This window comes from Hippoglossus hippoglossus, chromosome 16 (genome assembly GCF_009819705.1).
Source record: "Hippoglossus hippoglossus isolate fHipHip1 chromosome 16, fHipHip1.pri, whole genome shotgun sequence".
Taxonomy (NCBI): domain Eukaryota; kingdom Metazoa; phylum Chordata; class Actinopteri; order Pleuronectiformes; family Pleuronectidae; genus Hippoglossus; species Hippoglossus hippoglossus.
The window spans coordinates 21,304,504-21,317,964 of NC_047166.1; the positions used below are offsets into that span (position 1 = coordinate 21,304,504).

At 40.6% G+C, this 13,461-nt stretch overlaps 1 protein-coding gene across 2 annotated transcripts; it reads right to left on the bottom strand.

The window, feature by feature from the left end:
* Positions 1–1,924: 1,924 nt before the first annotated feature.
* stx12l (syntaxin 12, like) lies at positions 1,925–9,330 on the bottom strand. 2 transcript variants are annotated; one of them, XM_034612369.1, is made up of 10 exons: positions 9,180–9,330; positions 7,482–7,634; positions 7,293–7,362; positions 7,072–7,171; positions 5,110–5,247; positions 4,898–4,941; positions 4,059–4,164; positions 3,885–3,957; positions 3,714–3,796; positions 1,925–2,377 (listed from the first exon to the last, which is right to left on the bottom strand). In XM_034612369.1, the coding sequence occupies exons 2-10, from the start codon at positions 7,579–7,581 to the stop codon at positions 2,285–2,287; spliced, it is 807 nt and encodes a 268-aa protein (XP_034468260.1). In that variant the 5' UTR covers positions 7,582–7,634; positions 9,180–9,330; the 3' UTR covers positions 1,925–2,284. The 2 variants fall into 2 exon arrangements, with proteins under 2 accessions (XP_034468260.1, XP_034468261.1); XM_034612370.1 differs by having other exon boundaries at positions 9,126–9,300.
* Between the last annotated feature and the right edge of the window lie 4,131 nt (positions 9,331–13,461).

Sequence of the window (13,461 nt, forward strand, 5' to 3'; positions counted from 1 at the left end):
TGAACATCTTGACTTAACTCTGAGAACGACAGCTAAATGTCTCCAGTACAATAATGAGGCACTCAGAAAACACTACAAAGTTCAGTTCATAATTGGATACTGTTGGATCTCAATCAGCAAAGTAAGTCCACATCACAAATACTGTACAAGTCTATTATTCCATCACTTCAGTGGCTACAAGTGCACTTGAGGCCTGATTTCACTGGCAATCAAAGTCCATGTCCAAGTGATTAGCTGACTTAAAAGCACAAGAAGCACTGTCATGAATACAGTTTGTGCTGCACGAACAAGGCTCAGGTGTATTTCTTACCTGAAGCATGTTGTCTTTGTTTTAATGTTCAGTAGAATTACCTGTTCTACTGTGAGTGGTTGAAATAGTAGCGCTATTGCAAATCAACAATAAATTGAAAGGGGTTTGTTCAGATAACAAAAATATACTTTTCCTTACCTTTAGTACTATCCAGGCCAGCAACATATTGTTAATATGATGATTGCTATGGAACTATTTTACACATTTTAATAAAACAGATATATCACTTTATCCATCTCTTCTCTCTAGAGAATATTGTCATTACTAACCCAAATAAACCTGTATTATTTACATTTAAAAAGTTCTCATTGGAAAAAAACTTGCCATAAACTTGTACTCTTGTAGGTGCTCTGAGAGAACACACTGCTCGAAACACAGTGGGCGACAGACAGAGTAACACCCTGAACAGGTCACCAGTCTGTCACAGGACGGACTCAGACAGGAGGAGAGTCATTGATCACATGTTTGTGGTGCAAGTCCAACATCCCTTTACTCTGGACACAGACATATACATTTTGCACTGCTACTCTAATAGTTTGGATGTAAGTTATTGACACAATGCTCTATAGATTAACAGGGAGATTTTAAGGAAACAGATTTTTCTATCAATGATATTCATGCCATTTTATGCCATTTTAATGCTGTGAGCCTCATAAACTATCCAGTGTATTCAGGTGGAGGCTGCATGCTGCAGTTTTTGTTCTTTGGTACACTGACTCTTTAGGATTGAAGCTCTTGTTATTGTGTTTGACACCATCACATTACACATAGAAATGTTTTTTTGTTTTTATTCCAGCACAAGTAAAAAAAATTGACCAGTATACACTTTGCAGCCTGTCCACAAAAAAAAATTGTATCATATTTTTCACATTTTAAAGGTGTGCTTTCTTCTTGTTCTACTGTCTATTTTAAGCATTTTGTTTTATTTTTTCTCGTTTTCACTCTTGATGATTGTATATTTAGCAGATGTTGCTGGTAATAGCTACATGTATTTGTATGTGGTGTGTTTCCACTATGGTGGTCCCACTTCAGTACACTAAAGTATAAACTCCAGGGCTGCTCATTTACAGTATCAGGTAATCTCCTGTCTGTGGTGTTGATCCCACTGACTCCCATCGTGCTTAGCTCCCCACCTGGTGGACGAAATGAGACATGACACCAGCAGCACATCATCAGGTGGATCTGTATTAAATTCTCTTTCTGCTGAGCACGAGCAGCGAAACAACCTGTTTTACTGAAGACACACATTCATCATATTTCTTTCAACATTATCATGAGTAAGACACTACTTACTACACTCCACATTCAAACAAGACAAGATGGACTTTCTCTGTACAAAATTGTGCAACATTGGTCATAATAATCCAAGCTGGGACTGTAGTGATAAAAGTTACACTGAAGAGAACGTTACTTTTGTGTAGGGATACAAGGTTTGTATTGTGCATGCATAAAAACACATAGCTTTATTTTGTCAACACACACACACACACACACACACACACACACACACACACACACACACACACACACACACACACACACACACACACACACACACACACACACACACACACACACACACACACACACACACACACACACACACACACACACACACACACACACACACACACACCAATCATCCCCTCCTCCATTCTGCAAAATCCCCATCCAATTATCATCAGTACTATTCGCAGTAGCAGTGGAGTTAGAAGTACAACAGTTGTAACGTACCAAACTACAGGAGGAAGAACTGAACATGTGTCCGTTTTTGACTTAAAAAAACAAACGATAAAAAATGTTCGACAGCATCACAAAATATATTTGCAGGTTAGTTCCTAACATGTTGCTGTTAGCCTCCAAAGACATAAAATATAACAAACCAACTCTTATTCCCACTCATTTGTCCTCCCACATAAATACACACACACAGAGGAAGTTGTGTGAAGGTGTCATCGGGCTGTGCCTCTCCTCTCATTTGATGGCCTGCCAGATGATGATGATGAGGATGGTGAGCACAAGCGTCAGCACCATGGCCAGCATGCACATCCTCTTACGAGATTTCCTCTGCACACAACAAATATCATGTCAGAGTGAGTGAAGAAGATGGGACTGTGCTGTTTTACATCACTGTGGCACTGGTAGAGGACATAACATCAGATCAAACTTTATTAATCGACAAATGATAATGTTGTATCACTTCCTTATGGTTAAAAATAAATCACATGAAAAGACCCAAACCAACAATGTGTGGGTGAATGTGACTGAGCCAGGGGTTTGGAAATTAAAATAAAAAGTTAAATAAAATATTTAATTGAATTTACTTTACTCAGTAAAAGTTACTTTTACTCAGTAATTTCCTGGTTACTGTAGTTTTTATTAAATGTGACTCAAATAGGAGGAAGTGTGCATTTGGAAAATGAGTGGGTAACAGGATGGTGTGTGTGGCTTGAGTTAAAATAAACAACAATGTATGAATGTTCATAGTGAGGAACATAACACCCACTACACTCCGGTAACTTAACAGGTATAGGAATATATCTATATGAATTCACAGGACCGGATAAATGGGAGCAGGCACTGGATGAGAACTACAATATGTAGTTCATATATTTTTTGAAGAAATCAGAAATTAAAATGATTGTGCAGTATTTGTAACATCAAAACCATTATATATGAAGCCTAGTCGACACCTTTGACCCTTAAACTTCAGCTGAAAAAACTGTCACTACCGACACTGAACTAGTTATTACATTAAAATGGAGACATAAAGACAGAAATAACCAGTGGTAAATACGTTCTTAGTGGCTTTGCTGCTTGTAGAAAGTGAACATAAGTATTAGCTTCTGATAGCTGCAAACTGGATCATTGACAGCTGCAGGAGTTCAGGGACTGCGACAATTCAGATGCTTTTTCAAGAACACAACTCAACCACTAAAACAGGAGGACAAGAAGCCCATAACCCTGCTGATGTGAGTTACTGTGTATGTTATATTTGTGTAAAATCATGGATGAGGGGTCAGGTGGTGGGACAAATGTAAACGGGTCCAGGTGAGTCCAGATTTGACTTGGAGATAATAGCGAGTAGCGGGTCGGGTCCAGTACAGAGCTTTGCAGGTTACGGTTGGTGTGGGTTTGCAAAGATGGAACAGTGCTGCTCACTGCATGTGTTTGTGCAGCTCTACAGATGAAGGGCATGTGTGAGGCTGTTTGTTAATGGGATCAGCTCTTTGTTGGTTTGGTATTTTCATGGAATGTAGAATCAGACCACGTCTTACCCTTCAACATGCAATCATTGTGTATTATTTAGTTTATTATGCCCTACATCTGTAGCTGGCTTTTAAAATGTGATTAATCTTTACATGTTGTGTTTCCGTTGTTTTGTCCAGACCCTCTATCCTACCTTGTAATAGGCTGCCTTCTGCAGCTGCACTGCTCCTCTGTCTACATGAACCTCAGCGCTCTCCACATTGGCCTCGATGCTGTCTGTCAACGGAAACACAGGAGCCTCAGTGTTAACACACATACACACATCTGTAAGACTCAGGGCTAACACGAGTTTCCTTTTACGTACCGATCATATCTCCCTGGTCGTGGATCATCACTGCCAGGTCCTTGAAGATCTGGTTCACATCCATAATGTCGGCCTGGAGAGGAGGACAGGAGGGACTACATGAGGACAACTACGCAGTGACAGTGTGACAGCGTCCCTCTCTCTGTGGGACATCATGTAGGTTCAGGTTTATACCTCCAGCTGTTTGATGTTTGTCTCCCTCTCCTTGATGAGCTCCAGGTCCTCCTCTGTGATGGCGGGCTCCTCAGTCTGAGTCTGGTTCTGACCCCATTCATCATCCCTGAGCAATACAATAATAATCATCATATCATGATATATATATAACAATACAGATCAAAATGCATTTAATTCATAAATTTACAAAATATCGACAAATACTTATGGCTCTGTTTATGCTGTGATGTCTTGAAACAACCACCTGATTTGATCATGACGGCTTGATCGGCGACTCTTGAGGGTTACGTTCTAAAATTGCTGTCCAATAAAGGATGTTTGAGGCTCATTCTTTAAGTGCAATAACAAAGTATTCCACAATAACACAATTTATTCACTTATTAATAATTTTCATTAAGATGTCTAAGATTCGGTTATTAAAGAATTATGACCAAGACATATGAAGTACAAACATTATTTAGCTGTAAAGTTGAACAGTATCCTCTATTGGACAAACTGTGTAATGATACTGAATGTGTCTGAATGACCTTACACATATCTTTGGCTTTACTGTGCTGATATGTCTTATTATTCATCAGCCTGCATTTCTACAATATGCTAAAAGCTGATCATATTGATAGTGTCACCATGCTCTGGATTATAATGTCTCATTATTATATTTGGATACAGTGAAAATACTTTCCACAGAACTGTTTCACTGTGGACTGATTCTTTAAAAATAGCTTGAACTTTGCAGTTTATCAAAGAACTTAAAGAAACAAACTGAACAGAGAACAAAATGGCCGACAGAGATTGTGGGTGAGAGTAAAATAATTTTAAAAAACACTTATGAAACTTACTTTTCAAATGTCACCAGCTGGTCATTCACATTCACTCCATCTCCCTGACAGACACAAAAAGGTTTCATCAGCATCAGCCTGCGTCACTTATCAATCACGCATTCATATTTAACAGGAGTAATTCAAGTCATCACTGTGTGTTTGGGAGTATAATGTTACTGGCGGTTAAGTCTAAACCATTGTATTCAATGTAAAGTCTGGTATTTGTTCACCATGACTCTGGATCCGGCTCGAGCTCTGGCCACTGACTCCTTCTCTTTCTCAGCCGCCTTCCGCTGTCCCACCTGGAAGTTGTTGAGGGCTGCAGAGAAATCATTCATCAGGCGTTCCCTCTGCAGCTTCTGCTGCCTCTGGAAGAAAGAAGACAGGAAACAATAAAGACTGTTTCAATGTTCTTTCTTTTAGTTTCTCATATCGGACACCCAAATGCACAAATGTTAAACCTTTAATTTCCCAGATCTGCAGAAACCAGTAGAGGCTGGAGCAGGGTCACTGCCTGAGTACTATTAAGAGAGCAGGATCTGCTGTTCCTTTCTGGACAGAGCACAGTCCCAAGGCACAAATACATAGAAGTTGTTGTGAGTCCAAAACAAAATGTTGATCTAACTTTTCTGAATGTTTTTTTTTTATGCATAAATAGAGCAGGTTCATTTCATAGCTGTGAACGAGCACTGAAAGAGAGAGCACAACTGAGTTAAGTTATCATATGCATTATAGGTATAAATACAATTTAAATATCATTGTTTACATTTTTATCAGTGAGTTCTTTAAATAAATTTATCACAGACATCCACTAATCCAGGGGAATACAGAAAAAGTAAAGCTTAACTAGTTTTAAAATATCTCACTTTTAAATGTCTAAATCCTTATTGTGTAATTAACATGTTATTCAACATTAACATTTATTCTAAATGTTTAAATAAATAGATCATATTTTGTTGCATGAATACTGTATGTCCCGAGGTTAAGCAAGTGGACATTTTGTTTGCCTAGTAAAAGTTTGCAAGTCCCATTTTTGTGGGTTTGACATGTGCATGTGAAGTATTTTAGCCTTCTCTGTTTATTCTGTATGTAACTTTACAGGTGTGGCGCTGTCCATGGTTCTGAAACAGAGCAGAGGACATCACGGTGCACGTCACTCAGTCCGTTTACTTTTCATGGTGAGAATAGAACTAATTGAATGTACCCCCATTGTAACAGGAGACAGACAGACAGACAAGGGATTGATTACTGTGATCATTCAAAGACAATAACTAAGATTTTGTTTGTCACGACAGTTTTGTTCAGTATTGTCTCGTTTCACCAGCTGACACCAAGGTTGTCTGATGTGCTCCAGGAGCTGTGGATTATTTTTAGATGTGCTCCATGACCTTTGCCCTCACCTGACCCTTCACACTCCCTGTGTTTCAGCACCTCCTGATGTACAAAACACACATTTCTCTTTCATCACCGTAAAATCAGTAAACTAGTCTCTTTTTGTGAGCATAGATGTTTCTTTTACATGGACTCAAGTGTATACTCCTGTTCCTTTTTTGTGTTTTCAGCCTTAATGCCTTTTAATTTGATGGCATATTATTTATAGGTGCTTGTGTTATTTTATGGTGCATTCACCTGAGATGGTACTCTCAACAAAAGCAATCCATGAATCATCTTTGTATAAATAGCAAACATATCGCATCATATGCTGGCTACCGTAGTTCGTTATAAGTCTAAAGTTGAGACAGTTAAAACAGCAAATTCATGATCATGGTTGTGGAATGACATGTGTTATGGAATTTTTACTGTCTCCTGTCCTCTCTCTGGGGCATAGTGCAGCTGGCTGTTGTGTTTGGGGAAGTCAAAGGTCAAAGGCTTTACTCCCTGACACCACAGATATGAGACTGAGTAAGTGTTACATTATCTGTAAGGGTTTAAAGTATGACCACAGGAAATGAGACTTCAGAATATGAGAGGACATCATGCACAGTTGTTGTATCGCTGGATTCTAATTTTCTCCTTGGCCAAGCTTCAATACATATTTCAGCATAAGACACCAAAGGGCTCCTGAGCACTTTCTTCACTGATGAGTTGACCTTTGACCAGCAGATTTATGTACCAGATGTATGTTAATTCAAAATGTCATTAATATGAACATGTAGCTTGAGTGAAAGAATGAAACAGGCTTCTACACTGACCTGCTCGGATGGAGACAGTGGCGGGGGCAGTGCTCCCAGCTCCTTCAGGTGTCTGTTGGTTTCTTTAGCCAGCTGGTTGGTGTAGTGCTGGAGCTGTTGGCTGCTCGGTGGGAGCACAAACAAATGCTTAGACTGAACTTTTGAGTTGTTGCAGTGCTCACAAACTGTATCAAATGATGATAACATGCATGGGATACTGTTAATGCCAGACAAGCACTCACAGCCTCTCCTGCAGCTCTGAGGTCTCCTCGCTCGTCCCCAGTTGGTAGAGGAGACTTTTGATCTGACCAGCTGCAGAGAGAAGGAACCCACGTCAGTAAACATGCAGCTGTTTGGGGGAAATAATCCATGTGTAGAGGTGTGAACACATTGTTGTGTGAGCGTGTGTTGGATGCAGTAAGGAATCTCACAGTTTTGGTTGATCCTCTGGATGTTGAAACTGCACGCCTGGATGAGGCTGCTCATGTCCCGCGGCTGGGACCAGCTGCTGTCTCCTCTCATTGACGACATCCTGGCTGTAGCCCGCTGGTCTGTCACACTAACGAACGCTCTCTACACACAAGCTAAACACGGCACAGGAGAATAGTTACATTATATCATTTTAACATTTCCCTAATTTAATTTCCTCCAATCTCTTTTTATTGGATTTATTTGTGCTGAAATAAAAATGTCAATTTCAAAAAAGGTACATCTTATCATATCTAAGATTTTCTTGTCTTATCTTTTTAAATTCAAGACACATACAGCTGTTAAATATTGGAAGCAATAATGGAGGACAGCAACAAAAACAGCAGCAGCAGCAGCAGCAGCAGGGGTATATCCGGCCCTTCTCCATAGGAGCGAATGTCTAAGTGAGGGCCAATGAAAGGAAACAGATCGTCCACAGGTATCACCGTGAGTGAGTGGGTGAGTGTGGTAATGACGTTTCTAGTTTGTGAAAACAGAGTCAGTTGCAGCTTTAGAATTGATGCGCGTCAATTTGTGGTGTTGCGGTACAGTTGTTTGTATGTAAGTTATGGATGCCATAATAAAATGGACTTGACTTTAGCTTGAATTTTCTTTTAAATTCTTAAGTACAAACACTTAAACCTTGACATACAAACACTCAGGGTCAGCCTGAAAAAGACTTTAGTGGTTTTGATGAATAAAATGTAATAAAAGCAAATTATGAATACCAGAATGAAAATTGAGCTGACTTTCCCCTTTCCCCTAAGATTTCTGCAGTATAATTACTTGAACCTTGACATGCAGACAGTGGGTGTCATCCTGAACAAGAGTGAGGTGAAAAGTCTTTGTCACCTCTTAAGGATTTTGTTGTTTTTAATAATATTTAACTGGAGCAAATTCCCATAATGATTTTGCCTTTGTTTTCTGAGTTTTTGGTGATAAGACCTGATGCTGGTGTTAATGTGCTGTAAACAATCCATCCTCTCACTGCCACACCCCTCACCTGAACACTCCGGAGAAAGTCCGGACCCAATTAGCCGGACATCCTCCGGAGGATCATATCTAACAGCGGCTAATGCCTCTCATCTGTCCTGCTTTGGTGAGAGCACTGTGTTCAGGTAAAAACAGGCTCAACTGCGTGGTCACCGAGTAAAAGCGTCTCGAGCTGAACACAGAGAAAACAGCTCATCACGTGATTTCATTGCATAACGCACAGTTCAGACCTTGGACCTTAGGCTGCTGACACTGGACTAACACAGGACGAACATAGGACTAACAGGCTGCTGACACTGGACTAACACTGGACTAACACAGGACTAACAGGCTGCTGACACTGGACTAACACAGGACGAACATAGGACTAACAGGCTGCTGACACTGGACTAACACTGGACTAACACAGGACTAACAGGCTGCTGACACTGGACTAACACAGGACGAACATAGGACTAACAGGCTGCTGACACTGGACTAACACAGGACTAACACAGGACTAACGCAGGACTAACACAGGCTCCTGACACAGGGTTTCATCCAGCAACTGACACCAACACACATCATAATAGACCTGGTAAACAAACAAATTAATCCGCGCTAATAGCTCCAGCCTGCATATTATGGTCTGCAGTGAGGTTGACGTCACGTTCACATAAAGCTCTTACTTGACCCTGACGCTGCTGGACTCCACAGTGTTTGTCTCTGCGCCCCCTCCTCACATCACATCTTTTATTCCTCTGCCACAATTAGCAGCAGACCCAGCCCGGCCGTGACGTCACGTGTCCACAGCACTAATCCGACGGCAGCTCTCGGGATGCGTTCACCGTCGATAAGGAAGGTGGGGATTCACACCATTTCACTATTTCAGTGGATTTCCCTGGGAACCCGAGGAATATATCAAGACTTTAGACACAACAAAAGCAACACAACCGTCCAAATTTATTCTCAAATTTATAATGAACAATAAGAAACGACCCCCCCCCCTCTTCCTTTTCTTTCCTTTCCTTTATATGAATGCTTTTTTATCATTTTGAACATGATGTAGGTATATACATTTTTATTCTTTCTGACACATATACATTTGTCTACATGCCTGTTTAATTAACTCTACTGTCACTTTAGCTGGTTATTTTTCTGTATTAGGCACATATTTGCAATGTTTTTATGATTTCATTTGTAAATAAAATTTTAAAAAGAACACAAAATTCCTGTGAGATAATAGCTTGCATTATTAGTGTTATACTAGGTTCACAACACCATACAATACTATTTTCTGCTGTTTATTCAGCATTCACACCCAACCAGCTATCATCCCCACATGAGATGTAGTTCATCATATCAGCTTTTGGGGGTTGTCTTATGTTCTTTGTTTGTTTGTTTTCCCAACTAGATACAGCTTCATGACATGTATGCACACATCATTTGGTTTCATCAAAATCCTGGAACCTACCACTATAATTAGAGTATAGTCACCACCAAGAATAAAGAAATAAAGAGTCACCACCAAGAATAAGAAAATGTCCATTGAAACATTGAATGTGGACTCAGTCAGTATACAGTAAAGTCTCTCTCTCTCTCTCTCTCTCTCTCTCTCTCTCTCTCTCTAATCCCGTGCCTGTCCCATGACTTTCCCACTGACTAATAATAAGTCTGATTGCAGCAGTGTGGAGCCGTGCACGTGACAACACACTAATCTCTCTAATGCTGCTGGTGTTATCTGATGCTGGTGAGATGCTATATAGTATATATATATATATATAGAGATGCTATATAGTAGGTCCATAACTTGTTCTTATCAGGGACAATGTGAGTTATCAGTGTAGACTTTTATTTATTTTTACATGAAACCATTATGAAACCAGCGCTCACTGCTAAAACCGTGGAGCGTGCTCACAGTTTAAAGACAAATGGTTTCATAACACATTGTGTATCGACAGTAAGGGAATGTGATCATTTGAACAGTTGTGATGGTGACAGTTAAGACTTCTGTCAAAGTCAGGGGGGGTTTTCATGTTAGTTTGCACTTAAAGCAACACGTTTCAATGCAGAACCAGAAAACTGAATAAAATGTATATGTCACAAGCCGACAATCAAACCTCACAGCAGAGCTTTTAGTCAATTTGAAGTCTAAGTAAAAAGACATTTTACTTAGACTTCAATTTATGTAATAAAAATCATTACTTTTTCATTTAACTCTTTTTGAGTGTCATTCCCTATGCTGGTGACTTTCAGTAACACTTTTATAATGATGTTATGTCAAGTAATCAGCAATGACTGAGTGACATGAGAGAAAAATACAGAACCAATGAGTGAAGGTGCCCTCTGCTGTAATAGACTGTGTACTGCATGGCACATGAGCAGAATGCATCATCAGGAGCTCAATGGCTCCCTTTGCTGGGGAGGTGAGGAGTGACATGGCACAGTAAATGAGGCAAAGAATCAATCACCTTCCATTTGACCCTTTGAACTCTGTAATAGAAATGGTCCGCCAGTGCTCACCCTGGTAACTTTGCTTACTGTGATGTCATTTCTTGTATCTCCAAATGCTTTATATCTCCTTAGACTGAAAATTGTGTTATAAATGAAAGAAAATGCCTGATGTTCTGTCATTACATTTTACTAAGTTAATACATAAAATATAATGATCCAAACAATAAAAACAATGAAATATTTCATTCCATGAGTCATTTGACCTTTGTAAATTTTATATTCTTGAGATGTGTCCCTTTTTGCACCACACATAACAAAACGTAATGATGTCATCACAAGCAAAAAAAAAAAATGATTTGACTTGACTGTGTAATTTTTATTTTAGATCGATTTAAACAGGGTTGTGCAAACAACAATCACCTGCACGGGGGCTGCCATGTTTGTTTTAAAGAGTTAAAGGGACATTAAGGATATAAAGGTGATCAGTGCAAATATGTGTAGTTAGGCAGCATTTATAGAATACTACTTACTTCAAATATATCTATTCTAAAATGTTCACATCTCTCCGAAGTCAAAATTCAGGTAAACCTTTTTAATCTCCTCCTTTTTTGTCACTTGAGACTGAATTTAAAGATGTTTGCATTTCGTTTTAACTCTTTTCACTCTGTCTTTTCGTGCGACAGACCAGAATAGCTATAAACACACTGGTTCTTTTCAAGGACCCTGTTACGACCCGGCTCGCTAGGGAAAAGGAGGTAACATAAAACCAGATGATTTTGGTTATAAAATTCGTTTTCAGGATTAAATCAAAACACAGTCGGTTAACTAACAGAAAAAATGGGCCGGTGGGTGCTGTTTCAAATCAAAGAAAGGAATATTACAAAAAGAGGGCTCTTAACAAGAGCTGCACAAACAACCAAATAGCAAACCAGAACGAAAATAAATCCTCACTATTCCAGACAACAGCTTCTAATTTAAAGACAAACGAAAATATCCCCCTGCTCCTAATGTTTCTAACTAACAATTCTCAAATATACAATTCTGGGTGTCAGTGATCAGTATGAAACTAACTGGCCCAACTCTCAGGAAACAGAAACCAGTGCCTCTTAAAACAACAGCAGGAAATACAGAGCTAGAGTGGCGAGCTGTTCACACACACAAATGCAGCTGCCCTGACTGACCAGCTGGACAGAATTTATATCGCCAGCCTTAAGTGCTTCGTCATGATGGGAGGCTCGGGGTTGATGGCGCTCCAATCCGGACCCTTGTCTCCACCACCTGCCAGGATTCCACCGGATACAGAGACAGAGACACAGAGACACAGAGACACAGAGAGACACAACACACATGGACAGGGGACGGTAACGGCTGTAACACACCCAGAGTGATGAAGCGAGAGTGAGAACCGTTTGTTACAGCAGTGTCACATTTCAGAGAAGAGATACATGTTGAACAATGGAACATTTTAGTTTGTTTAAGATCATTCAGTCAACTGAAGTGAACTTACTGTTGGAGTGGTGTGTTACGCCCGGGCTAAGAGAAACCTGAGCATAAAATAAAGTCTGGCTCCCCTCTTTCCCCACTCCCCAGGATGACCAGTGCCACAGCAGATTGCGGTCCAAACAAAAGTGATTTATCTTATCAATCAGATAGAAGAGGTGTCAGGAAGAGCACAGCCAAAACAACAAACAAAACTATCTATAATACCAACTAACTAACCTATATCCAAAAGAAACGAACAGAAAATACCCACAGAATTCCGAAGATCCGCAGTGTGCCAGCATCCTGACAGATCATCAGCCCATCAGCTCCAAACTCCTGGATCCACGAGAGGTGGCGCTGGAGGCCGTGCCTGTAACGTCCTGCAGGGCTTATGGCTGCCTCTTAAGAACACCTGCTTCAACATGCAATCCCAGAAGCTCGGTGTTCTGGCTGCTGTACAGACAAAAGTGGTTGATGAGTGGTTGTCCAAGGTTCTGCCTTCCCTGCCGCGCCAAGTCACCTTCTCCCCCTCCACCAGAGACAATGTGGTCCTGTCCATCTTGGAAACTATGAGACAGGACTATGCTCCACACGTTCTGGTAGGGGAGATCGACTGCTATGTAGCTGATCTCTTAAAAAACGGCAGTAATGTGGCTGCTCAGAAGATCTGTGAACTGTTTCAGCCACAGATGTCCAAGAAGGTGCCAGTGTATGTAAGCACAGCACTGCTCTCAGCCTGCAGATGTGCAGGCTGAGAGTTACAAAGGGTGCAACCACCCCTGTTGAACCCCTGGTCATTGGTTAGGAGCCCACAACAGGACTAGACTCTGCCTCCACCACCTCCTGGGACCCCCCCTAATGAACCTGCTGCAGTCCTGGAGAGAGAGGGTCTTTGTCTGGGACCCAGCAGACACTGTGTTCCACCAGCTCCTGTGATCCCACCTCCTGTCACCACTGCAGAGCAGCCTGACATAGACCTCAGGCAGGATGAGGCCAAAACTACAAAGAAAACAAAAAAGACTCGGCTGAATCCAA

What these genes read in the sequence shown, in the direction of transcription:
- stx12l (XM_034612369.1), bottom strand. Translation starts at nt 7,581, where the DNA reads ATGTCGTCAATGAGAGGAGACAGCAGCTGGTCCCAGCCGCGGGACATG. An exon ending in CACTGTCTCCATCCGAGCAG is followed by an intron (nt 5,248 to 7,071) that starts GTCAGTGTAGAA and finishes TCTTTCTTCCAG; the next exon opens with AGGCAGCAGAAGCTGCAGAG. An exon ending in CAAACATCAAACAGCTGGAG is followed by an intron (nt 3,958 to 4,058) that starts GTATAAACCTGA and finishes CCTCCTCTCCAG; the next exon opens with GCCGACATTATGGATGTGAA.